The sequence below is a fragment of the Sprattus sprattus genome (genome assembly GCF_963457725.1).
Source record: "Sprattus sprattus genome assembly, chromosome: 8".
Taxonomy (NCBI): Eukaryota; Metazoa; Chordata; class Actinopteri; order Clupeiformes; family Clupeidae; genus Sprattus; species Sprattus sprattus.
Window position 1 is genome coordinate 33,441,029 of NC_137927.1, and position 27,500 is coordinate 33,468,528.

At 41.0% G+C, this 27,500-nt stretch overlaps 1 protein-coding gene across 1 annotated transcript in view; it reads right to left on the reverse strand.

Annotated features, from left to right (window-relative positions):
- Positions 1-2,612: 2,612 nt before the first annotated feature.
- Positions 2,613-27,500, reverse strand: part of LOC308369242 (protein kinase C-binding protein NELL1-like) — a gene marked incomplete at both ends in the record, with an annotated part of 169,134 nt that continues 144,246 nt past the window's right edge. Inside the window, 2 exons of the mRNA XM_080843584.1 lie at positions 2,613-2,887; positions 4,048-4,188. Coding sequence (XP_080699710.1) covers positions 2,613-2,887; positions 4,048-4,188 — 416 coding nt within the window. The remainder of the gene's footprint in view (positions 2,888-4,047; positions 4,189-27,500) is intronic.

Sequence of the window (27,500 nt, forward strand, 5' to 3'; positions counted from 1 at the left end):
TCCAACACTTTGAGCCTATCCACGAGCTGTGGGGGAACGGTGTGTGTGTGCCGCACTGAAGGAGTGTGTATCGCACTGAAAGAGTGTGTGCCCACTGAAGGAGTGTGCTAGAACTTGTATGTTGGGATTTTATTTTATTTTATTTTATTCAATTATTTTAATTTATTTTTGATGTTTTTGTCAATGTCATGTTTGATATATAAGTTAATGCCTTTTATTAGGGGGTTTAACCTTTTTCACTCTGGCAGGGGGACTGCCTATGGAAACTAGCCTTTTGGCTATAATTTGGGGCATTTACATTTTAATGTTCATTAATTAACACTGTCCCTCTTAATCAAATAAACAAACTGAAACTGAAACTGAAACTGAAAGCTGGTAAACAGGTGTCCACTGAGCTGCTTCCCCTTCTCCTGAGTTCACAGAGGTGATTGAGGATCCCTGTGAAGAGAGACGGGTCCATGTAATGCTTAAGAATTTGGGTACCACTTTACAATAAGACTCCATTATACATGGTTTATAAATAGGTTGTAAACCCTTTGTAAGTCATTAATAAGCCCTTATAAATGAATTATAAACATATATTTTATACGTCGAGGGTTCACTATTTGGGAAGATCCCCATCTTGGCAACCCACTGTCTATCCCTTAACTTGCTCTACTAGCCTAGTTGCACACTCCATTCCATTATTGTATCTGATACTAGAGATTAAACCCAAGGAGGGGCTCACAACGTCACCCCCCCCAAAAAAAAAAAATATTACAATAATGCTCCATTTTGCCAGTTATAAATGTTTGTAACTGATTACTTAATGATGATGTGTTTCACACTTTACAATAAGGCTCGATTTTGCCAGTTATAAATGTTAGTAACTGATTAATAAAGTGTTTTTTGTTGTGTAATAAGTAGTAAGCAGTAACATCATCTTGGATGGATGGATACTTTATTAATCCAGAGGGAAATTTTATGACATCCAGTAGCACCCAGACACAACATCCACAAATCACATCCACATAGTGAGAACACGTTCAAAAGGAGTGGGAACGGAACAGAAACACAATAAGCCCCCTCCCCCCCCTTTTTAGGAAAGATATAAAACTCAAGCTCCCTATTTGCCGTGGGCGCGCTGGTCTGTGACCTTCTGACCTATGTCGTCACGTCACTAGCTTACAAAGAAAGCACAATTATATATTCTTTTGTTCTATATCAGCTCTGGAAAACCAGATAAGACCAAAGTGTTCATCCCATGTAATTCAAATTCAATTCATGTTGTGTCTGGATGCTATATGGAAGTTATATATCGATGTATAAAAACTGTGTTTATAACTAATTTATAACTAATTTATAAGGGCTTATTAATGACTTACAAAGGGTTTACGACCTAATTAATAACCAATTTATAAACCATTTATAGACCATTTATAATGGAGTCTTATTGTAAAGTGGCACCACACTGGTACTACCTATCCGTAGGCATATTTCTGTCCAAATAGAACAATACATGTGTGTGTCCAGGTTATCTTTGCAACTCATTTATAAATGCTTTGTAAAGCATAGAAAGTGGTCACTTTAGATGGGCTCACACAATATACTTTACTAACCAGCAGTAAATCTGAATTAATCATGGATTACATTATTTATAAGTATTTGTAACATATGTATTAACACCACCGCTATTAGTTTAGGCCTATTTTAACATCATAACATTTTATTTAAGGCATGGACAAATGTAGGTCTAGATCTAGGTTAATGCATCATTCATGAATGATGAAAGAAAAAACACTCATAAACGTTTTACATGGGTTTGCTTACTATGGACATACTAACTGTATTTACAAATGCTTTACTGATTAGAATGAATGTAGGAACTATACTTTACAAATGATGAACAAAGAGATTACTAATAGTTTGCAAATAGCTTATAAAGGGACAATTATGTAATTTACTAGCGTGCCTTGTTCTGTCCAGCTTTACAATTTTATTTGTTTTTCATGTTCCATGTTTCCCTTTTTTACATGTTTACAATTAAATCAAATATTTAAAGATATAACATTGTAGGATACTGGTACTGTGAACAGTATTACAGATGGTAGGCACAATAAGTACACCAACCTTTCCATTTATCAATTGTTGTTGCTTATAATTATTACTAGTAGTGACATCTGTAGAGGCATTTATTACCTGTAGCTATTTCTTTTTCAAAATGGCACAGCCTAGACATTGAGAGACAACCCATTGTGTATTATGGCGTGACACATTAACAGATTTTGTTGAAATTGTTAAAACAGGACCTGTACAAATTCGGAACATTTCAGTTGAAAACATTCAGAAACAGAAGTGTAAGGAAATAATCAAATGTAACAAGTAACATTGTTTTGATAAAGTAATCAAAAAGTGACACTACTATTACACTGCACTCAAAACTCAAAATAATTGATAGCTAGATAGCTAGATAGAAAAATACTTTATTAATCCTGTGGGGAAATTCTGGTATCTTGCAGCTCTCTCATATTTACAATAACTACAAACAATATGTACAGACAATATGATACAATACAAACAAACAATACAATTCAGCTATGTACAGTGAAGGATGTAAGATGTTTAGTGCATAGTTATAGTTTAATGGCATCAGGGACAAAGGACCCCCTATGTCGCTCAGTCCGTGAACGTAGCGCGTTGAGCCGCCCTCTACGGAGGCTTCGGGTCTGTCCTGCCAGGACATGGTGGAAGGGGTGGTTGCCCATGATGGTCAAGAGCTTGCCCTGCATCCGTCTCTCAACCACAGTCCCCAGTGAGTCCAGGTTCTGCCCCACCACTGAGCTCGCCTTTCTGACCAGCTTGTCCAGCCGCCGAGTGCCCCTCTTAGACATGTTGCCTCCCCACCAGACTGAAGCATAAAAGAGCACGCTCGCCATTACAGACTGTTACAACATGAGCAGCATCTCCTTGCATACATCAAAGGACAACTGTTTCATTCTTAAAGTCATATAATCACAATGAATGGCAGTTTGACATAACATTAAGTGTGTGTGTGTGTGTCTGTGGGGTTGGAGGAGATTGATGCTTTTTTTTTTTGGGGGGGGGGGGGGGGGCTGCCCTGACTGTGTGAAACATCACACAACCCAGGGTTAGATATTTCACTAATTCGAGCTCTCACGTCCCCAGGAGTGCTGATAGGCTAAGCAGAAATGAGAACTTCGCCACTCAGAATCTGACACTCAGGGTATTTTTTTTCACACTCTTGGTTTCATCTCAGGCCCTGCTAATGAAATGCAGAGGAATATTAATATTTAATCACCTATTTAGGTCATCCACCCTGCTCTCCAGAATGCGTGAAATCAACACGTGTGTGTGGTGAGTAACAGGCTCGCTGTGGGTGCAGCATGTGAAGCATACTGATTCCTCTCGTGCTTCCTCTCTCCCTACTGCTTTCTTTGTTTTTTGTGCTCTTACACTCTCTTGATCATGTTCACAGATGTCAGGTTAAACTACTCTGGCTAATTAAAGTAGGCTGAACTCATTGCATTGTAAAAGACACAGATGATTATAATGTCCTGATTCCTCTCGTGCTTCCTGTGTGTGTGTGTGTGTGTGTGTGTGTGTGTGAGTGTGTGAGTGTGTGTGTGTGTGTGTGTGTGTGTGTGTGTGTGTGTGTGTGTGTGTGTGTGTGACACAGATGATTATAATGTAACAGCCTCCAGTTTCTTCATCCTCCTTCCTCGTGCAAACACATGCAGACACCCCCACAGACAAAGCACACATCAGTACAGAGGTAATGTTTGATCTCTGCTGAACAGGTTGAGAAACATGGGCTCTGGCTGTTGGATCAGCAGCTGATATTAGTTTAATATGAATGACTTAATAGGGGAGGGAGGGAGGATTTGGCAGTGTGTGTGTCTGTGTGTGTGTGTGTGTGTGTGTGTGTGTGTGTGTGTGTGTGTGTGTGTGTGTGTGTGCGTGCGTGTGTGTGTGTGTGTGAGTGTGTGTGTGTATGTGTGTGTGTGTGTAAGTAGAGATTCTCCAGAGGAGCTCTTAATTATTCCTCACCGACACAGGAGCTCCCATCAAGCAGGTAGGATCCATTGTCATGGAAACCGCTCCTACACTGGCAGTGGTACCAGCCGGGTAGGTTGACGCAGCGGGAGTGGTTCTGACACTGGATCAGACCTTCGGCACACTCATCGATGTCTGGGAAACAAACACACACACACACAGACACACACAGACACACACAGACACACACAGACACACACAGACACACACACACACACACACACACACACACACACACACACACACACACACACACAGAGACTCATTAATGACACCATTGTTTGCCACTTCACGTAGGACTTACAAGGACAATTACAGCAAAACACTTTATATTTTAGTAGATAATTGTAATTGTAATTTATTTTTTGAAGACAGGGACAGTGCACAATGAATCCTGTACAACAAGAGAGAATGCATTATGCCAAGTTCTAGCAGATTGCTATTTTTCACCTGAAGTCCCTGGGCAGGTTGATGGAATGGTACATAAAAACATAATAATAACAAGTCAAATTACAAAACAATTCATAAATGTGTTAACTCCTGTCCTGACAATAGCCAACGCTTGGCAAGATGTGAGAAGGTGTGGGGACTTCTTCATGAAATGATGTCTGTTGGCAGAGTGTTCCATTGAGTTATGGCAATACAGAAAAATGATGACTTCCCCAATACCGTTTTGCGTTGGGGTACACTACACTCACCCCTTGATACAGATCTTGTTGTTCGTGTTGACTTCTCAGAACAAAGATTGACACATGTTTTCAAGGGGGGAGCTGCAGCATTATGAATTATTTAAAAAAGTAAGCAGAGAGTGCTTGATCAGATTCTCAAAGTTTAAAATTTCATATTTTTTTAGTATCTGACAGTGATGGTAGCGACGTGGCTTTTTATCATGGATTTTGAGGGCAATTTTATATAAGGATTCAAGTTGTTTTAGAAGTGTTTTATTTGACTGAGACCAGATTGTAACACAATATAAAATATGTGGTATAACCAGAGCCTTTAGATACATACTAGAAGCCTCAACTGTGTGTGAACTCCTTATGTATCTGAAGTTAGCTAGGTTAAATCTCAGTGTGTTTCCCAGTTATTTAACATGTTTTTTAAAGCTGTGTTGGGTCAAGGGTAACGCCCAAGTACTTGAATATATCCACATTATCGATTGCTTGCCCATTTACTGAGACATTGGGGCAATCCTTCAGCATGTGCCTGTTTGTGAAAAACATGGTTACAGTTTTTTTCTAGGTTTAAGGTGAGGCATGAGTTTTGTAACCAGAGAGCAACCTTTTGCATTGATTTTGTTAGTTTCCTGGCAACCTCTGTAGCGTTCTTACCATGAGTATATGTCAGTCGTCGTACAGTGGCGTCGGCAGGGGTAAAATTGGGATTTTGTATGTGGGGGGGCTCTGATCCGGAGGGGCAAATTTCACAAATCTATTTAACCACTGGGCGTCGGCATACATTATGATGCTGACATCATCACATCAACTGATGTGGCTTAGTGAGTCACTGTGGTGCTTTGTGCAAACTATTTTCAGCACAATAATTAAGGAACTCTCAGGGAGGCATATTAATGAAGTTTTAGAACACAACTAGGAAGCCAGGCCCGTTTCTGCACACACACACACACACACACACACACACACACACACACACATACACACACACACACACACACACACACACACACACCTAGGAACACTAATACAAGGATGCATGTATACACACGTATGCACCAAAGACCTTCTCCTCTCTCCCTAAGCTGTAATAGCTGTCATAAATAATGTATATGGCAGGCTGTGATCCATCCCACCTTTTCTTTATGATGGATTCAAAGCCGCCCTGCCCTACACTTGTGCTTTCAGTTTGGCCTGCTCTTCCAAATGACCCTCCTGAGAATGGCATCTATTACAGCAGAGACCTCCAGGCATGGCCCGGTGATTCCACTCTTATCCCCTGATCACACAGCTTGCTTAAGGATGGAGGAGAGGAGAGGAGAGGAGAGGAGGAGAGGAGAGGAGAGGAGAGGAGAGGAGAGGAGAGGAGAGGATGAGGAGAGGAGAGGATGAGGAAGGGAGGAAGAGAGGAGAGGAGAGGAGAGGAGAGGAGAGGATGAGGAAGGGAGGATGAGATGAGATGAGAGGAGAGGAGAGGAGAGGAGAGGAGAGGAGAGGAGAGGAGAGAAGAGGATGAGGAGAGGAGAGGAGAGGAGATGAGATGAGATGAGATGAGATGAGATGAGATGAGAGGAGAGGAGAGGAGAGGAGAGGAGAGGAGAGGAGAGGAGAGGAGAGGAGAGGAGAGGATGAGGAGAGGAGAGGAGAGGAGAGGAGAGGAGAGGAGAGGAGAGGAGAGAAGAGGAGGAGAGAAGAGAAGAGAAGAGAAGAGAAGAGAAGAGAAGAGAAGAGAAGAGAAGAGAAGAGAGGAGAGGAGAGGAGAGCAGGGATTAAAGCAAAAAAAAATCTTCTAACTGAAAAAAAAATCGGCACTCACTTTGGGTCGTGGCTGCATACCGCCTTGATATTTGATCTTCATATTATCACGATATTATCACTTACTAGTTCAAAGCTAGGGCATAAAACCAACATTTTTTGCAAGACTTCACCATTCTTGTTAATGGGCTATACATGACAAAACGATTTACTGAAATCCAGGGGCATTTAAAAAAAAAATGGGGGCACTTTTAGAAACTTGTGAAATAACATTTAGGCCTAACCTTTGTTCAAAATAATAAACACACTTATGTAGGCTTACAGTATATGAACAATTGTCATCAAATGGCAATAATTAGACTATTAGCATTAGTCTACAGATACAAAGTGTTTTCTTAGATTTTTTGAACAAAAACCAAACAGACAACGTAAATTAGACAATCATATTCAAAAGTATTCTATTATAGTAATAACAACTAATACAATCTTATTAGAGGTAAAAAAAAAAAAAAACTATTAACAATCGTTTTTTTTCTTTCTTTTTTTTATAATAACACATTATATTTATGGATTTTTGTGTTACCTTTAATCATGTACCTACCATAGTAGGCCTACAGGAAATACAGATTAGACTAGTTAGCTAGCATGCAAGCCAGCCTTTGTAGCCAACGTTAGCTAACTAACATTAAACTAGCTTAACCGAACTAAATCATTTCTAAAAGTATTATTACTAGTTATCATTCAACGTAGGCGATGTGTGTCGCTTGGTGCTTGGTGACGAAATGCCATGTATTTCTGAATGTTTTTGCTCCCCTTGATGGAGTCAGCAGAAGAATGTACCTGTGCTGGATTGACAAGGATTTGGGCAACTCGTTGTCCACAATTCCGACATGCCTTGAAAACAAAACCGGGTCTTTTTCTCTTCGTCATTGTCTTCCTCCACCCAGTCAATCTAGCTTTCATTTTTGACAGTCGCTGGGTGTATGAATTTTATATTTTAGAACCTGAGCTGGTGACAGAGACTGCGCTGATCCTTTCTCCTCACTCTCGCACTCACAGCCAGGTCTGATTAGGAAGCGCTCCAAATATTTTTTGTTAAAACGTTCATTTCTTCACGCAACAATCAGTCAATGCGAAAATCAAAACATTAAATGGCAACTGACCGGGTCATAGGCTACGATGTTTTTGGCAAGTTCATTACATTATTATTACAGAAAATTATAATTTACTCTTATACATTTTAGGGGCAAAATTACATTTCTTAGGGGCAGTTTTGCCCTTTGCCCTCGTGTATTTCCGACGCTGCAAATCATATCAGTGCCCCCCCTCCCTATTTTGTTTCTCTTCGGATCTGCATCGATCTCATTTTTGGCCTTATGCGAGCCGAGTTGACGGAAATCCGTCATAGCGACGGAAAACTTTAATCCATGGGAGAGGAGAGGAGAGGAGAGGAGAGGAGAAGAGGAGGGTTGCTGGGGTAGACGGCTGAAGCTGTCCTCCTCCACCTGTCACTTCACATTCTCCACGGCCCGTCCTGCCAGGACGCAGGTCAATGCAACAGACATTTAGTGGGATGCGGTTGTTTAATGCGGGATATGTGATCTTGTGTTAACCTTGCTGTAACTTAATCCAGAACAGAGGAGGCTTGTCAGCAGCAGGAAGACTTCACTGCTTGACTGATGTGAGCGAAAAAAACAAAGACAATTTCAAAGCTTTCAACTTCAAAGCTGACCAAACCCTGCCCCTTTCTCTCCTAAAAAGAAAAAAAGTCAGACTGCAGGCAAGTCTGAGTGTAGCTCAAGTCAAAACTTGTTGGAAACTTCTAAGATAGACACTGTGTGCAGTGATCAGCCATTTTGTAGCATAACAGAGCATTCTTTGTCGAGGGTATTCTTGTGTTTGCACTCAAAGTGCACAGATGAGCATGTTAAGTGGTATTAAACAGCTTCAGGATTCTTTTTGCAACAAAAAGGACAAGATTAATTTCTACCCCTTGTGAGTAGTACCGGGCATACAGTAGATGAACACATCAATTGGGGTTGAAGAGACGGTTCAGTGAGGGCGATTTCCAGGAGGCTGGTGAATGTCTCAGCATGGTGTCTGCACAGCAGGTGTGTGTGTATGTCTGTGTGTGTGTGTATGTGTGTGTATGTCTGTGTGTGTATGTCTGTGAGTGTATGTGTGTGTATGTGTGTGTATGTGTGTGTATGTGTGTGTATGTCTCGGTTAAATAGTGTGGCAGAGACAGGAAAGCACATGCAGTAGTCAACATCACATGTGATTCAGGGTCAGACTCCAACCTCTGCCTCTAATAAAGAATGGAGTCTGTGATCCATACTATTTCATACCTGGCACTTAATGAAAGAAAAGCATTGTGTGAGGCAATTTTTATTCCTCCACCTGCCCGCTCCGAGTGATTTTCCTGTCTCGGGACTGTAATGGTGGCTCATGCGGTTTTCTCGGTCGGCCTACTTTTCTTTTTGACATCCCAGCAATTAAGGGAGAGGGGTCCTGAATGTTCCTGCACTCTGTCAAAGCAATTAGCTTCGCGTCCATAAAATTCTTAGAGGAATAACCTAAATACTTGACAAGAAAGTGCCTCTCTGGGTAGCATTCAAACTGCATCCTGTGCAGAGCTGAGGGCAGTTAGTCCCGTTCTTCAATGCTACTGTATTGGTTTTGCATGGCACCTCTGCTCGTGTCATTAAGGGGGCGACAGTCTGTTTGCACAATGGCTTTCAGGCACGTCTGTTTAGCCCCTGTGGATCACAATCATGCAGCGGCACAATCAGCAGTGGCAAACGCCAGCAATGTGCCTGGCACTGTCTATTGTGTGTGTGTGTGTGTGTGTGTGTGTGTGTGTCTGTGTGTGTCTGTGTGTGTGTGTCTGTGTGTGTGTGCGTGTGCGTTAGTGTGTGTCTATCCACAATGCTTTCTGCTTGTCTACACTCAGTGTGACAGTCATAGTGTTGGGCAGCTACATGCTCTACATCGAACCTTTGTTCCCTCGTTCGACCTCCACATTAAAGAACACACACGACACAGCTGCCAGCTACTACTTAAGTGCATATGAAGTGCAGGGACACTTCAGTTTATTCATTTGATCATGTTTATTCAGATACAGTTATTCCATTAGACTTACAATGACTGGGGATGTACACACTTTACTTGCACGTCTGCTTCCTGAGAATAGACACCACGACCTTGGCACTGCAAGCCCCCTGCTGGATGTTGAGTTACAGAGCACCTCCCCCCACCTCCACTCTGGGCACCGCAGAGCAGAGACCCCTCGCTGTGCCAGCCTTCTGCTTTTGTCACTACACTGGGCCCGCCGCATGACTATTTTTGTTCAATAGGCACACTGAATTGGCACACTGGAGTCGTCTCCGCGCTCCTTCTCCCTGACTTTGATTTCCATGCTATCACAACAGCATCCATTGTTTAGAAGCCTGGAGCATGGAGCTGGTTATTAACTCCTCACGGCTCACGCCCACACTCGCTTTAATACACTAGTAATTGTGTTTCATTAACTCCCAGACTCTCATTTACATTTCTTATTAATATCCTCGCAGGGAGCAGTAATCTAGAAATCAGGCCACGCTGCCATCACAATGGAAGTTGGGAGAGGATCGTGACTGACAACAGGAGAAACAAGAGTGCTGTCCTCCAGCTAAAATGGCGGAATATCGAGGAAAATGCTTGCCTCCGACAAAACCACACTCGGCACTGTCAGCCCTATCGAGTAGGAATGACTCCTATAGTGTCCTGTGTGTCTGTGCATGGTGCAGTATGTCTGTCAGCCCTATCGAGTAGCAATGACTCCTATAGTGTCCTGTGTGTCTGTCAGCCCTATCGAGTAGCAATGACTCCTATAGTGTCCTGTGTGTCTGTCAGCCCTATCGAGTAGCAATGACTCCTATAGGGTCCTGTGTGTCTGTCAGCCCTATCGAGTAGCAATGACTCCTATAGTGTCCTGTGTGTCTGTCAGCCCTATCGAGTAGCAATGACTCCTATAGGGTCCTGTGTGTCTGTCAGCCCTATCGAGTAGTAATGACTCCTATAGGGTCCTGTGTGTCTGTCAGCCCTATCGAGTAGCAATGACTCCTATAGTGTCCTGTGTGTCTGTCAGCCCTATCGAGTAGCAATGACTCCTATAGTGTCCTGTGTGTCTGTGCATGGTGCAGTGTGTCTGTGCAGAGAATCACTGGTGACCTTCAGGGAGCGGAGGCAAGAGCATGGACGCCATCACTCAACATTACAGCTCCTTTTACCCTGAGAGAGCAGCAGTCATGACTGACGCACGTGTGTGGCACCTCATAACCGCAGAGGCTCGGAACATCTTTTTTTGAAGAGTTTAACTCAATAAGCAAGTATGGATTTTTCCACTGGGGTTATAATGACAGTCTGGGGCTTCAAAGATGGGAAGAGGAACTCATTTGAAAGAAGGAGAACAATGGAAGATGACTTAAAGGATGAGGGGACAATGGAAAGAGCCAGAAAATAGACAGATCCATTAAGATGTCAACCCAGATTGTTCAAAGTCAAAGGGTCCATCTGCTAAAACAAGAAAATTATTTGAAAAATGATTACTGTGTGATTAAATATGTTTTAATTGGCTGTTAGCTCTATCTCACATTTAAAACAGCGCCTTTTGATTAGAGCAATTTGTCATGGTTTACTCATCTGCAGATAATTCAATTAAAGATGTCAGACTGAGGTGTTTTGGCCATTCCCTTGGCCTGATATCATTAGGGAATAGAGTTATTATTTTGATTAGCTTAAATGCCTGGCACTGTACTCAAGGCACAGCAAGATATTCATTAAAAGCACATCATATATTTCAGTGTAAAATAATAATCTATGTATTGCTTCTGACAGAAATGCAATAAGCCATCAATGCCCACAAGAAATCATAAGAGCATATGAATAACTAGAATGCGTTTCGTGAACGAACTGCGAGAGTGTGCTTGCTCTGCAGTGCAGTGGCCGAGTGCGCATATGTTGTTGAGGGGCCTCACAGACTGATATCTGAGAACAAAATCTGTATAGTACTGTGTTTTCTGTGGTCATAGTCATAATAGTTCCAGAGTTTCGTTATACTGACTTACTGAGCTAAGTGAATTATTGAAATTGTTATCTTGGTAAAAGGAAACATCTCTGCAACAATATTGGAATGAATGCGGTTACATAGTCAGCTTTACTTAAAGTGTATTGTAAGATATAGCTTGTTAGACTTAATGCACTAAGAGTTAGACTGTAGGTCTAGTATCTAACGTAAGCAACACTTTTACTGTATAGATAGAGAGCACGTGTATCACATTGGTTTATAGTCTGTCAAATTAGTTGTAGTTATTGGTGTTCGTTGGCATAAAAAGTTAGTCTTCTCTTATAAGCCTATAGTACATCTGATTAGAGCTAGCAACCATGAAAAACCTCTTCTGAAACTAAGAAGGATAACTATGACTAAATGTGACTAAAACTAATATGCATTTTTGTCTTAAGACTGAATCTAAAATAGCTGCCAAAATTAATACATCTCAGTGTTCATTTTGGCAGCTATTTTAGATTCAGCAGCTATTTTAGATTCAGTGCATATTAGTTTTAGTCACATTTAGTCATAGTTATCCTTCTTAGTTTCAGTCTAGTTTTCGAAAACTGAGCACACTACAACAGCTACGATGTGTCCAGGTACATCTTCAAACGTTTTTCAGTTAACCTAATGATTCAAGGTCTCTCATGAATCATTACTCCCAGGACACGGGTTAATGTTAACTCACGCTATCGGCCACAAGTTAACCATTCTTTCAGTATAAGCAACTTTTGCATAGCCCCGCACAGCTAGGATAGCTCACGTTACCGTAGTAGGAATACAAGCATTAGAGCACTATATCCACACAACTAAATTCATGAATTACTTCACAGGTTTACTTAACAACTTGAATTAAGGAAAATGATCCCCCGTTACGGCTAGCTGAAACTGCCAGTGGATACTCCCGTTACGTAGTGTTAGTTAGCCTTTAGCCCCGTACTCAGATGTTACAGCTGCTTAACACAGCTAGGATAGCTAACGTTACCGTAGTGGGAATACAAGCTTTAGCTCACTATATCCACACAACTAAATTCATGAAATACTTCAAAGGTTTACTTCACAACTTGAATTAAGGAAAATGGCGTCTCCAACGTTAACGTAACGTTAATTTATATGTTAGCTGCTACCATTAAAATTTCAGTCAGTAGGCTACACTGAAAATGCTGCCATTCAACTCACCTTAACGAAGTGGAAATACGGTAGCTAGGTTAGAAACTGTAGTTACTCTTATTCTTTCTCGAAGTTGAATTGAGAGGGACAGAGAAATACGGTTCCTCTTATTCTTTTTCAAAGTTGAATTGAGAGGGACAGAGAAAATGCGGTTCCTTGGTTTTGGCGGTGTCAGTGAGAAGCACAGCTGCAAGCCAGTTTAATGACCCTATTATGACGTCACAATGGCAGAGACCTTTGCCATGCAAGTCTATGGAGAAAAAAGGGGATGAAAAAGAGGGATAAAAAAGGAGTGACATGGGGTACCGCCACGAAAAGTCATAGCAGCTTGCACCGGATCGGGCCGGACGTTTTGGTGTTTGAATGGCGTCTCTAGCTCAATCGGGCGAGGAGTAGTTAGCTGCAAGAAAAACGTACGGAATAAATAAATAAATAAAGAAATAAAGAAAACTTGACGATAACAATACTGTGCTTCCCTTCGGGCAAGCACACTAATTAATTCAACATTGTCAAGGGTCTGAAGGGTCTTAACTATTTAGTGTGTACCATAAACCTTTTAGTGTGATCACATACGTCTACATTAGCAGCAATGTTTGCACTAAGACTGCGCTTTAATTTCACTGGGGTCTCTTCCCCTCATTAGTGTGCTTGCCCGAAGGGAAGCACAGTATTGTTATCGTCAAGTTTTCTTTATTTATTAGTGTGCTTGCCCGAAGGGAAGCACAGTATTGTTATCGTCAAGTTTTCTTTATTTATTTATTTATTCTCCCCGTTTTTCTTGCAGCTAACTCCTCCTCGCCCGTTTGAGCTAGAGACGCCATTCAAACACCAAAACGTCCGGCCCGATCCGGTGGAGGTTGCTATGACTTTTCGTGGCGATACTCTTTGCCACTCCTTTTTTATCCCTCTTTTTCATCCCCTTTTTCTCTCATTGACTAACATGGGGAAGGTTGAGCCATTGTGACGTCACGCACTCTAGCCAACTGACATTAGATCAGTTGACATAGGAGAAGCTCTCTTAAATGCCAGAAGTGGTTAGATAGAGAGTGCAAAATATTAAAACGAATGTAGTGGCAACAGTTTCAGGTACAGTTTATACACCCGCTCTAACAGTGTTAACCAGTATGTGAGTAACGTGGGTTTTATTAAGGCATAGCGTGTGTAATGTGTAGCTATTTCATTCCGTTTGTTAACCTTTCCGGCTGTCTGTATACCAGCAGCAGAGCGGAGCATTTCACTCCCCTGCAATCTCGGAATGAAATAGCTACACAATACACACGCTATGCTTTAATAAAATTCACGTTTTACGAGACACCAACAGAGGCACAACCGACAAGTCTTACCATTGAAGATCTTTGACGTTCGGTCTGAAACTTCATCCAGCCATCCAGGTTAATCCAAGTTGTTATGGAGAACGACAGTTGCATCAATCATATTTCATTAAAACTTCACACTTCTTACATTGGACATATCCACCAGCCTAATTAGAATCTGCATTGTCTACTGAGCAGAAAATTCTCCATACAGTAGATTTCCCTTCGTTTAGTATCATTTTAAACTTTCCAGATGACTGTATTGCCCTCGCTCGTCAAGTGATACGTGTCCAGAAACAAGGCTCCTTTGACTGGATAGCCAGAGCTAGCATAACTGCCATTGAAATCCAATGGTAATGCTACCTAGCTAGGTATGCTAATTGTCGGTATCCATCGTTAACTCGTTAATCGTTAACCATCATGTCACTGGCTTTAATTTAAGAATGGCATGTTAGTAGTACATTTAGTAGTACATTTAATATCAGTACACTTGATTCATTACTGCTGATGTGTTACTTATATATGTTACTTATTAGCAGCTAGCTACCTAGCTAGCCACTGTGTTCCGATGTGTTTTCAGTTAGCGTTAGCGGCAAGCTAGCTGCTTTAATAGTTGAGTTGAGCTTCAGTTAAGACGCTGCGTACCGTACTTCATCATCACATTCGATTATTTATTACAAACAAATTCGAATTCAGCTGTAGGCATGAGATCTGTATCTTGGAGACTAATTGCATCCACAATGTAAGTACTGCAAGCTAGACTACTATGCAGTTGACACAACACAGGAGGTCCCTGGGCCTGAGAAGGGAAGGGAATGAGTTTAATGTGGCTATAATATGGAATTTTAAATGTGACTAAAACTAGACTAAATTGTAATGAGTTTTCGAAAACTAGACTGAAACTAAGAAGGATAACTATGACTAAATGTGACTAAAACTAATATGCATTTTTGTCTTAAGACTGAATCTAAAAATAGCTGCCAAAATGAACACTGAGATAGGGGACCCCTTAATCTGCAATTCATGGTTGCTAGCTCTAATCAGATGTACTACCTAGGCTTATAAGAGAAGACTAACTTTGTATGGCAACGAACACCAATAACTAGAACTAATTTGACAGACTATAAACCAATGTGATACACGTGCTCTCTATCTATACAGTAAAAGTGTTGCTTACGTTTGATACTACACCTACAGACTAACTCTAACTGCATTAAGTCTAACATATAGGCCTATCTTACAATAAACTTTAAGTAAAGCTGGCTATGTAACCGCATTCATTCTAATATTGTTGCAGAGATGTTTCCTTTTACCAAGATAGCAATTTCAACAATTCACTTAGCTCAGTAAGTCAGTATAACGAAACTCTGAGATACCCTCATATGTCTAAACGTCAGTGGAGCCAAAATATAATGGTTGAGCTTGGTTGCTTGCTAAAATATATTGGAAGAAGGCCCCACTACACTGATTGAGTAGATGTAAATACATGTTAATTCATAGGCACTTGTTCTCTCTGTCACAGAGCAAGCACACTCTCGCAGTTCGTTCACGAAACGCATTCTAGTTAGTGTGCTTGCCCGAAGGGAAGCACAGTATTGTTATCGTCAAGTTTTCTTTATTTATTAGTGTGCTTGCCCGAAGGGAAGCACAGTATTGTTATCGTCAAGTTTTCTTTATTTCTTTATTTATTTATTTATTCCGTACGTTTTTCTTGCAGCTAACTACTCCTCGCCCGATTGAGCTAGAGACGCCATTCAAACACCAAAACGTCCAGCTCGATCCGGTGCAAGCTGCTATGACTTTTCGTGGCGGTACCCCTTGGCACTCCTTTTTTATCCCTCTTTTTCATCCCCTTTTTTCTCCATAGACTTGCATGGCAGAGCTCTGCCATTATGACGTCATAATAGGGTCATTAAACTGGCCTGCAGCTGTGCTTCTCACTGACACCGCCAAATCCAAGGAACGTCATTTTCTCTGTCCCTCTCAATTCAACTTTGAAAAAGAATAAGAGGAACCGTATTTCTCTGTCCCTCTCAATTCAACTTTGAGAAAGAATAAGAGTAACTACAGTTTCTAACCTAGCTACCGTATTTCCACTTCGTTAAGGTGAGTTGAATGGAAGCATTTTCAGTGTACTGACTGAAATTTTAATGGAAACTGATAGTTAGCCGTAGCAGCTAACATATAAATTAACGTTACGTTAACGTTGGAGACGACATTTTCCGTAATTCAAGTTGTGAAGTAAACCTTTGAAGTAATTCATGAATTTAGTTGTGTGGATATAGTGAACTAAGGCTTGTATTCCCACTACGGTAACGTTAGCTGTGTTAAGCAGAGCTATCCTAGCTGTGTTAAGCAACTGTAACATCTGAGTACGGGGCTAAAGGCTAACTAACACTACGTAACGGGAGTATCCACTGGCAGTTTCAGCTAGCCGTAACGGGGGATCATTTTCCTTAATTCAAGTTGTTAAGTAAACCTGTGAAGTAATTCATGAATTTAGTTGTGTGGTCAAGTGAGCTAAGGCTTGTATTCCTACTACGGTAACGTTAGCTATCCTAGCTGTGCGGGGCTATGCAAAGGTTGCTTATACTGAAAGAATGGTTAACTTGTTGTGGCCGATAGCGTGAGTTAACATTAACCCGTGTCCTGGGAGTAATGATTCATGGGAGACCTTGAATCATTAGGTTAACTGAAAAACGTTTGAGGATGTAGCTGTTGTAGTGTGCTCAGTTTTCGAAAACTAGACTGAAACTAAGAAGGATAACTATGACTAAATGTGACTAAAACTAATATGCACTGAATCTAAAATAGCTGCTGAATCTAAAATAGCTGCCAAAATGAACACTGAGATGTATTAATTTTGGCAGCTATTTTAGATTCAGTCTTAAGACAAAAATGCATATTAGTTTTAGTCACATTTAGTCAAAGTTATCCTTCTTAGTTTCAGAAGAGGTTTTTCATGGTTGCTAGCTCTAATCAGATGTACTATAGGCTTATAAGAGAAGACTAACTTTTTATGCCAACGAACACCAATAACTAGAACTAATTTGACAGACTATAAACCAATGTGATACACGTGCTCTCTAGCTATACAGTAAAAGTGTTGCTTACGTTTGATACTAGACCTAGTCTAACTCTAACTGCATTAAGTCTAACATATAGGCCTATCTTACAATAAACTTTAAGTAAAGCTGGCTATGTAACCGCATTCATTCCAATATTGTTGCAGAGATGTTTCCTTTTACCAAGATAGCAATTTCAACAATTCACTTAGCTCAGTAAGCCAGTATAACGAAACTCTGAGATACCCTCATATGTCTAAACGTCAGTGGAGCCAAAATATAATGGTTGAGCTTGGTTGCTTGCTAAAATATATTGGAAGAAGGCCCCACTACACTGATTGAGTAGATGTAAATACATGTTAATTCATAGGCACTTGTTCTCTCTGTCACAGAGCAAGCACACTCTCGCAGTTCGTTCACGAAACGCATTCTAGTTAGTGTGCTTGCCCGAAGGGAAGCACAGTATTGTTATCGTCAAGTTTTCTTTATTTATTTATTTATTCCGTACGTTTTTCTTGCAGCTAACTACTCCTCGCCCGATTGAGCTAGAGACGCCATTCAAACACCAAAACGTGCGGCCCGATCCGGTGCAAGCTGCTATGACTTTTCGTGGCGGTACCCCATGCCACTCCTTTTTTATCCCTCTTTTTCATCCCCTTTTTTCTCCATAGACTTGCATGGCAGAGGTCTCTGCCATTATGACGTCATAACAGGGTCATTAAACTGGCTTGCAGCTGTGCTTCTCACTGACACCTCCGCTCGCCAAATCCAAGGAACCGCATTTTCTCTGTCCCTCTCAATTCAACTTTGAAAAAGAATAAGAGGAACCGTATTTCTCTGTCCCTCTCAATTCAACTTTGAGAAAGAATAAGAGTAACTACAGTTTCTAACCTAGCTACCGTATTTCCACTTCGTTAAGGTGAGTTGAATGGAAGCATTTTCAGTGTACTGACTGAAATTTTAATGGAAACTGATAGTTAGCCGTAGCAGCTAACATATAAATTAACGTTACGTTTACGTTGGAGACGACATTTTCCGTAATTCAAGTTGTGAAGTAAACCTTTGAAGTAATTCATGAATTTAGTTGTGTGGATATAGTGAACTAAGGCTTGTATTCCCACTACGGTAACGTTAGCTGTGTTAAGCAGAGCTATCCTAGCTGTGTTAAGCAGCTGTAACATCTGAGTACGGGGCTAAAGGCTAACTAACACTACGTAACGGGAGTATCCACTGGCAGTTTCAGCTAGCCGTAACGGGGGATCATTTTCCTTAATTCAAGTTGTTAAGTAAACCTGTGAAGTAATTCATGAATTTAGTTGTGTGGTCAAGTGAGCTAAGGCTTGTATTCCTACTACGGTAACGTTAGCTATCCTAGCTGTGCGGGGCTATGCAAAGGTTGCTTATACTGAAAGAATGGTTAACTTGTTGTGGCCGATAGCGTGAGTTAACATTAACCCGTGTCCTGGGAGTAATGATTCATGAGAGACCTTGAATCATTAGGTTAACTGAAAAACGTTTGAGGATGTAGCTGTTGTAGTGTGCTCAGTTTTCGAAAACTAGACTGAAACTAAGAAGGATAACTATGACTAAATGTGACTAAAACTAATATGCACTGAATCTAAAATAGCTGCTGAATCTAAAATAGCTGCCAAAATGAACACTGAGATGTATTAATTTTGGCAGCTATTTTAGATTCAGTCTTAAGACAAAAATGCATATTAGTTTTAGTCACATTTAGTCATAGTTATCCTTCTTAGTTTCAGAAGAGGTTTTTCATGGTTGCTAGCTCTAATCAGATGTACTATAGGCTTATAAGAGAAGACTAACTTTTTATGCCAACGAACACCAATAACTAGAACTAATTTGACAGACTATAAACCAATGTGATACACGTGCTCTCTAGCTATACAGTAAAAGTGTTGCTTACGTTTGATACTAGACCTACAGTCTAACTCTAACTGCATTAAGTCTAACATATAGGCCTATCTTACAATAAACTTTAAGTAAAGCTGGCTATGTAACCGCATTCATTCCAATATTGTTGCAGAGATGTTTCCTTTTACCAAGATAGCAATTTCAACAATTCACTTAGCTCAGTAAGCCAGTATAACGAAACTCTGAGATACCCTCATATGTCTAAACGTCAGTGGAGCCAAAATATAATGGTTGAGCTTGGTTGCTTGCTAAAATATATTGGAAGAAGGCCCCACTACACTGATTGAGTAGATGTAAATACATGTTAATTCATAGGCACTTGTTCTCTCTGTCACAGAGCAAGCACACTCTCGCAGTTCGTTCACGAAACGCATTCTAGTTAGTGTGCTTGCCCGAAGGGAAGCACAGTATTGTTATCGTCAAGTTTTCTTTATTTATTTATTTATTCTCCCCGTTTTTCTTGCAGCTAACTCCTCCTCGCCCGTTTGAGCTAGAGACGCCATTCAAACACCAAAATGTCCGGCCCGATCCGGTGCAGGTTGCTATGACTTTTCGTGGCGATACTCTTTGCCACTCCTTTTTTATCCCTCTTTTTCATCCCCTTTTTCTCTCATTGACTAACATGGGGAAGGTTGAGCCATTGTGACGTCACGCACTCTAGCCAACTGACATTAGATCAGTTGACATAGGAGAAGCTCTCTTAAATGCCAGAAGTGGTTAGATAGAGAGTGCAAAATATTAAAACGAATGTAGTGGCAACAGTTTCAGGTACAGTTTATACACCCGCTCTAACAGTGTTAACCAGTATGTGAGTAACGTGGGTTTTATTAAGGCATAGCGTGTGTAATGTGTAGCTATTTCATTCCGTTTGTTAACCTTTCCGGCTGTCTGTATACCAGCAGCAGAGCGGAGCATTTCACTCCCCTGCAATCTCGGAATGAAATAGCTACACAATACACACGCTATGCTTTAATAAAATTCACGTTTTACGAGACACCAACAGAGGCACAACCGACAAGTCTTACCATTGAAGATCTTTGACGTTCGGTCTGAAACTTCATCCAGCCATCCAGGTTAATCCAAGTTGTTATGGAGAACGACAGTTGCATCAATCATATTTCATTAAAACTTCACACTTCTTACATTGGACATATCCACCAGCCTAATTAGAATCTGCATTGTCTACTGAGCAGAAAATTCTCCATACAGTAGATTTCCCTTCGTTTAGTATCATTTTAAACTTTCCAGATGACTGTATTGCCCTCGCTCGTCAAGTGATACGTGTCCAGAAACAAGGCTCCTTTGACTGGATAGCCAGAGCTAGCATAACTGCCATTGAAATCCAATGGTAATGCTACCTAGCTAGGTATGCTAATTGTCGGTATCCATCGTTAACTCGTTAATCGTTAACCATCATGTCACTGGCTTTAATTTAAGAATGGCATGTTAGTAGTACATTTAGTAGTACATTTAATATCAGTACACTTGATTCATTACTGCTGATGTGTTACTTATATATGTTACTTATTAGCAGCTAGCTACCTAGCTAGCCACTGTGTTCCGATGTGTTTTCAGTTAGCGTTAGCGGCAAGCTAGCTACTGTAATAGTTGATTTGAGCTTCAGTTAAGACGCTGCGTACCGTACTTCATCATCACATTCGATTATTTATTACAAACAAATTCGAATTCAGCTGTAGGCATGAGATCTGTATCTTGGAGACTAATTGCATCCACAATGTAAGTACTGCAAGCTAGACTACTATGCAGTTGACACAACACAGGAGGTCCCTGGGCCTGAGAAGGGAAGGGAATGAGTTTAATGTGGCTATAATATGGAATTTTAAATGTGCCTAAAACTAGACTAAATTGTAATGAGTTTTCGAAAACTAGACTGAAACTAAGAAGGATAACTATGACTAAATGTGACTAAAACTAATATGCATTTTTGTCTTAAGACTGAATCTAAAAATAGCTGCCAAAATGAACACTGAGATAGGGGACCCCTTAATCTGCAATTCATGGTTGCTAGCTCTAATCAGATGTACTACCTAGGCTTATAAGAGAAGACTAACTTTGTATGGCAACGAACACCAATAACTAGAACTAATTTGACAGACTATAAACCAATGTGATACACGTGCTCTCTATCTATACAGTAAAAGTGTTGCTTACGTTTGATACTACACCTACAGACTAACTCTAACTGCATTAAGTCTAACATATAGGCCTATCTTACAATAAACTTTAAGTAAAGCTGGCTATGTAACCGCATTCATTCTAATATTGTTGCAGAGATGTTTCCTTTTACCAAGATAGCAATTTCAACAATTCACTTAGCTCAGTAAGTCAGTATAACGAAACTCTGAGATACCCTCATATGTCTAAACGTCAGTGGAGCCAAAATATAATGGTTGAGCTTGGTTGCTTGCTAAAATATATTGGAAGAAGGCCCCACTACACTGATTGAGTAGATGTAAATACATGTTAATTCATAGGCACTTGTTCTCTCTGTCACAGAGCAAGCACACTCTCGCAGTTCGTTCACGAAACGCATTCTAGTTTATTTATTTATTTATTCCGTACGTTTTTCTTGCAGCTAACTACTCCTCGCCCGATTGAGCTAGAGACGCCATTCAAACACCAAAACGTCTGGCCCGATCCGGTGCAAGCTGCTATGACTTTTCGTGGCGGTACCCCATGCCACTCCTTTTTTATCCCTCTTTTTCATCCCCTTTTTTCTCCATAGACTTGCATGGCAGAGGTCTCTGCCATTATGACGTCATAATAGGGTCATTAAACTGGCTTGCAGCTGTGCTTCTCACTGACACCTCCGCTCGCCAAATCCAAGGAACCGCATTTTCTCTGTCCCTCTCAATTCAACTTTGAAAAAGAATAAGAGGAACCGTATTTCTCTGTCCCTCTCAATTCAACTTTGAGAAAGAATAAGAGTAACTACAGTTTCTAACCTAGCTACCGTATTTCCACTTCGTTAAGGTGAGTTGAATGGCAGCATTTTCAGTGTAGCTACTGACTGAAATTTTAATGGAAACTGATAGTTAGCCGTAGCAGCTAACATATACATTAACGTTACGTTAACGTTGGAGACGACATTTTCCGTAATTCAAGTTGTGAAGTAAACCTTTGAAGTAATTCATGAATTTAGTTGTGTGGATATAGTGACCTAAGGCTTGTATTCCCACTACGGTAACGTTAGCTGTGTTAAGCAGAGCTATCCTAGCTGTGTTAAGCAGCTGTAACATCTGAGTACGGGGCTAAAGGCTAACTAACACTACGTAACGGGAGTATCCACTGGCAGTTTCAGCTAGCCGTAACGGGGGATCATTTTCCTTAATTCAAGTTGTTAAGTAAACCTGTGAAGTAATTCATGAATTTAGTTGTGTGGTCAAGTGAGCTAAGGCTTGTATTCCTACTACGGTAACGTGAGCTATCCTAGCTGTGCGGGGCTATGCAAAGGTTGCTTATACTGAAAGAATGGTTAACTTGTTGTGGCCGATAGCGTGAGTTAACATTAACCCGTGTCCTGGGAGTAATGATTCATGAGAGACCTTGAATCATTAGGTTAACTGAAAAACGTTTGAGGATGTAGCTGTTGTAGTGTGCTCAGTTTTCGAAAACTAGACTGAAACTAAGAAGGATAACTATGACTAAATGTGACTAAAACTAATATGCACTGAATCTAAAATAGCTGCTGAATCTAAAATAGCTGCCAAAATGAACACTGAGATGTATTAATTTTGGCAGCTATTTTAGATTCAGTCTTAAGACAAAAATGCATATTAGTTTTAGTCACATTTAGTCATAGTTATCCTTCTTAGTTTCAGAAGAGGTTTTTCATGGTTGCTAGCTCTAATCAGATGTACTATAGGGTTATAAGAGAAGACTAACTTTTTATGCCAACGAACACCAATAACTAGAACTAATTTGACAGACTATAAACCAATGTGATACACGTGCTCTCTAGCTATACAGTAAAAGTGTTGCTTACGTTTGATACTAGACCTACAGTCTAACTCTAACTGCATTAAGTCTAACATATAGGCCTATCTTACAATAAACTTTAAGTAAAGCTGGCTATGTAACCGCATTCATTCCAATATTGTTACAGAGATGTTTCCTTTTACCAAGATAGCAATTTCAACAATTCACTTAGCTCAGTAAGTCAGTATAACGAAACTCTGAGATACCCTCATATGTCTAAACGTCAGTGGAGCCAAAATATAATGGTTGAGCTTGGTGGCTTGCTAAAATATATTGGAAGAAGGCCCCACTACACTGGTTGAGTAGATGTAAATACATGTTAATTCATAGGCACTTGTTCTCTCTGTCACAGAGCAAGCACACTCTCGCAGTTCGTTCACGAAACGCATTCTAGTTTATTTATTTATTTATTCTCCCCGTTTTTCTTGCAGCTAACTCCTCCTCGCCCGTTTGAGCTAGAGACGCCATTCAAACACCAAAACGTCCGGCCCGATCCGGTCCAGGTTGCTATGACTTTTCGTGGCGATACTCTTTGCCACTCCTTTTTTATCCCTCTTTTTCATCCCCTTTTTCTCTCATTGACTAACATGGGGAAGGTTGAGCCATTGTGACGTCACGCACTCTAGCCAACTGACATTAGATCAGTTGACATAGGAAAAGCTCTCTTAAATGCCAGAAGTGGTTAGATAGAGAGTGCAAAATATTAAAACGAATGTAGTGGCAACAGTTTCAGGTACAGTTTATACACCCGCTCTAACAGTGTTAACCAGTATGTGAGTAACGTGGGTTTTATTAAGGCATAGCGTGTGTAATGTGTAGCTATTTCATTCCGTTTGTTAACCTTTCCGGCTGTCTGTATACCAGCAGCAGAGCGGAGCATTTCACTCCCCTGCAATCTCGGAATGAAATAGCTACACAATACACACGCTATGCTTTAATAAAATTCACGTTTTACGAGACACCAACAGAGGCACAACCGACAAGTCTTACCATTGAAGATCTTTGACGTTCGGTCTGAAACTTCATCCAGCCATCCAGGTTAATCCAAGTTGTTATGGAGAACGACAGTTGCATCAATCATATTTCATTAAAACTTCACACTTCTTACATTGGACATATCCACCAGCCTAATTAGAATCTGCATTGTCTACTGAGCAGAAAATTCTCCATACAGTAGATTTCCCTTCGTTTAGTATCATTTTAAACTTTCCAGATGACTGTATTGCCCTCGCTCGTCAAGTGATACGTGTCCAGAAACAAGGCTCCTTTGACTGGATAGCCAGAGCTAGCATAACTGCCATTGAAATCCAATGGTAATGCTACCTAGCTAGGTATGCTAATTGTCGGTATCCATCGTTAACTCGTTAATCGTTAACCATCATGTCACTGGCTTTAATTTAAGAATGGCATGTTAGTAGTACATTTAGTAGAACATTTAATATCAGTACACTTGATTCATTACTGCTGATGTGTTACTTATATATGTTACTTATTAGCAGCTAGCTACCTAGCTAGCCACTGTGTTCCGATGTGTTTTCAGTTAGCATTAGCGGCAAGCTAACTGCTGTAATAGTTGAGTTGAGCTTCAGTTAAGACGCTGCGTACCGTACTTCATCATCACATTCGATTATTTATTACAAACAAATTCGAATTCAGCTGTAGGCATGAGATCTGTATCTTGGAGACTAATTGCATCCACAATGTAAGTACTGCAAGCTAGACTACTATTACTATGCAGTTGACACAACACAGGAGGTCCCTGGGCCTGAGAAGGGAAGGGAATGAGTTTAATGTGGCTATAATATGGAATTTTAAATGTGCCTAAAACTAGACTAAATTGTAATGAGTTTTCGAAAACTAGACTGAAACTAAGAAGGATAACTATGACTAAATGTGACTAAAACTAATATGCATTTTTGTCTTAAGACTGAATCTAAAAATAGCTGCCAAAATGAACACTGAGATAGGGGACCCCTTAATCTGCAATTCATGGTTGCTAGCTCTAATCAGATGTACTACCTAGGCTTATAAGAGAAGACTAACTTTGTATGGCAACGAACACCAATAACTAGAACTAATTTGACAGACTATAAACCAATGTGATACACGTGCTCTCTATCTATACAGTAAAAGTGTTGCTTACGTTTGATACTACACCTACAGACTAACTCTAACTGCTTTAAGTCTAACATATAGGCCTATCTTACAATAAACTTTAAGTAAAGCTGGCTATGTAACCGCATTCATTCTAATATTGTTGCAGAGATGTTTCCTTTTACCAAGATAGCAATTTCAACAATTCACTTAGCTCAGTAAGTCAGTATAACGAAACTCTGAGATACCCTCATATACGTCAGTGGAGCCAAAATATAATGGTTGAGCTTGGTTGCTTGCTAAAATATATTGGAAGAAGGCCCCACTACACTGATTGAGTAGATGTAAATACATGTTAATTCATAGGCACTTGTTCTCTCTGTCACAGAGCAAGCACACTCTCGCAGTTCGTTCACGAAACGCATTCTAGTTTATCATAAGATCAACAGCCTTCAATGCATCCACCAGAGTCCTAAATTAAACATACATCATAAATAACACACACCACACACACACACACACACACACACACACACACACACACACACACACACACACACACACACACACACACACACACACAGACACACACACACCACACACACGCACACAAACACACACACACACACACACACACACACACACACACACACACACACACACACACACACACACACACACACACACACACACACACACACACACACACACACACACACACAACACACAAACACACTGCATATAGCATAGCATCTGCTCGAAACTCCCACTGAGGCTACTTAAAGGGCACCTTCACCATATACTATAGCAGGCTCTGGAACCAGAGGTGACAAAGCTGTCTTTTAGTTAAAAGCAGTGCATTTGTTCTCTTTCTTTTCTTTCTTAATTGTTTGGATTGGTCCATCAAATTAATTAAACTCTCCTCCATCTGTGCTTAATGCTAATATCCTGCTTGCCAAACATAATTGAACACGCTGGATGTTAAAATCACTCACTTCACGAGAAGGAGATGGGGGACCAATTGGTGTCATTCAGGCTTGCATGAGGCAGGGAGACTAGAGTATGTGTTTTAATTTCACCCTTCAAAATCATTAGCCACAGCCCTCAGATCTCCATTAAAGCCTGCTCTCCATAACAACGTCCTGATTATGGCCGCTCAAAATCATTGTCCTGAAGCTATCAACAGAGGCAGAAAATCAACTGGATATAAAAAGGCAGACAGACAGACCGAGAGACAAAGAGACAGTTATATATATATATATATATATATAGAGAGAGAGAGAGAGAGAGAGAGAGAGAGAGAGAGAGAGAGAGAGAGAGAAAGAGAGGGAAACTAATCCAAATGTGTTTAACCTCTGCTTATGCGAGGCGTAGCCAAGAGAGGCGACGAGGCTCCTCAGCGGTTGCATGAAACAACAAGAGTGCATCGCTGCATCCCTGAGGGCCGTGCTGAAGAGCGGCAGGAAATGGATCTGTTTCATTCCACACGAGAGACGAGGAAGACAGATGGAAGGCTGCGTGGAGCTGCTCGCTCAGAAGGGCCTCGGCCAGCAAAAGAAAACACGTCTGCCCAACAGCACTGCAGGCTAAGGACGGCAGGTCTGCGGAAAGAGAACTCATTACGGAGACAATGTTCACGCCGGCACTGTACAAGGCACCTGCTCAGAGAGAACACACCAATCTCCATCTCAATTCCCCCCCCCCCTCCTCTGTACCCCCCCCCCCCCCCACCCCGCCCCCCCCACCCCTGTTCCACCTCCCAGAGCAGAAAGTAATCAGGTTCTTAGCCTGCGTGCCGCAGAGAGTCACAGGCGAGGGGAGCCAGGGCGGGTTTCATCGTTACAGAGAAATCTACAAATTACACACCGCAGACCCTTATAATTGACAGGAGGCGGAATCAGGATTGGTGGGGCATCTAAAAATGCCATGATTCCTGAGACACACACACACACACACACATACAGACACACAAACACTCACACACACATACACACAGGCACACAAACGCGTGCACAAACACACAATCAGTGTGCATGTGTTTTGAAGAGGATGGTTTCTACAGAATTACCTAATTCGGCTGAAAATACCCTGCATTAGGTAAGCACCACAGGCTCCACCTGCTCTTGGTGTGAAAGGAAAAGCTTTGCCCAGCCAGAGCCTTTTGTGCACCGCAGATTGCAGCAATGTTATGAAGCCATATGCATTTGCACACACACACACACACACACACTCACACTCACACACACACAGATACACATAAAGCCATATGCATTTGCACACACACACACACACACTCACACACACAAAGACACACACACACACTCACACACACACACACACTAACACACACACA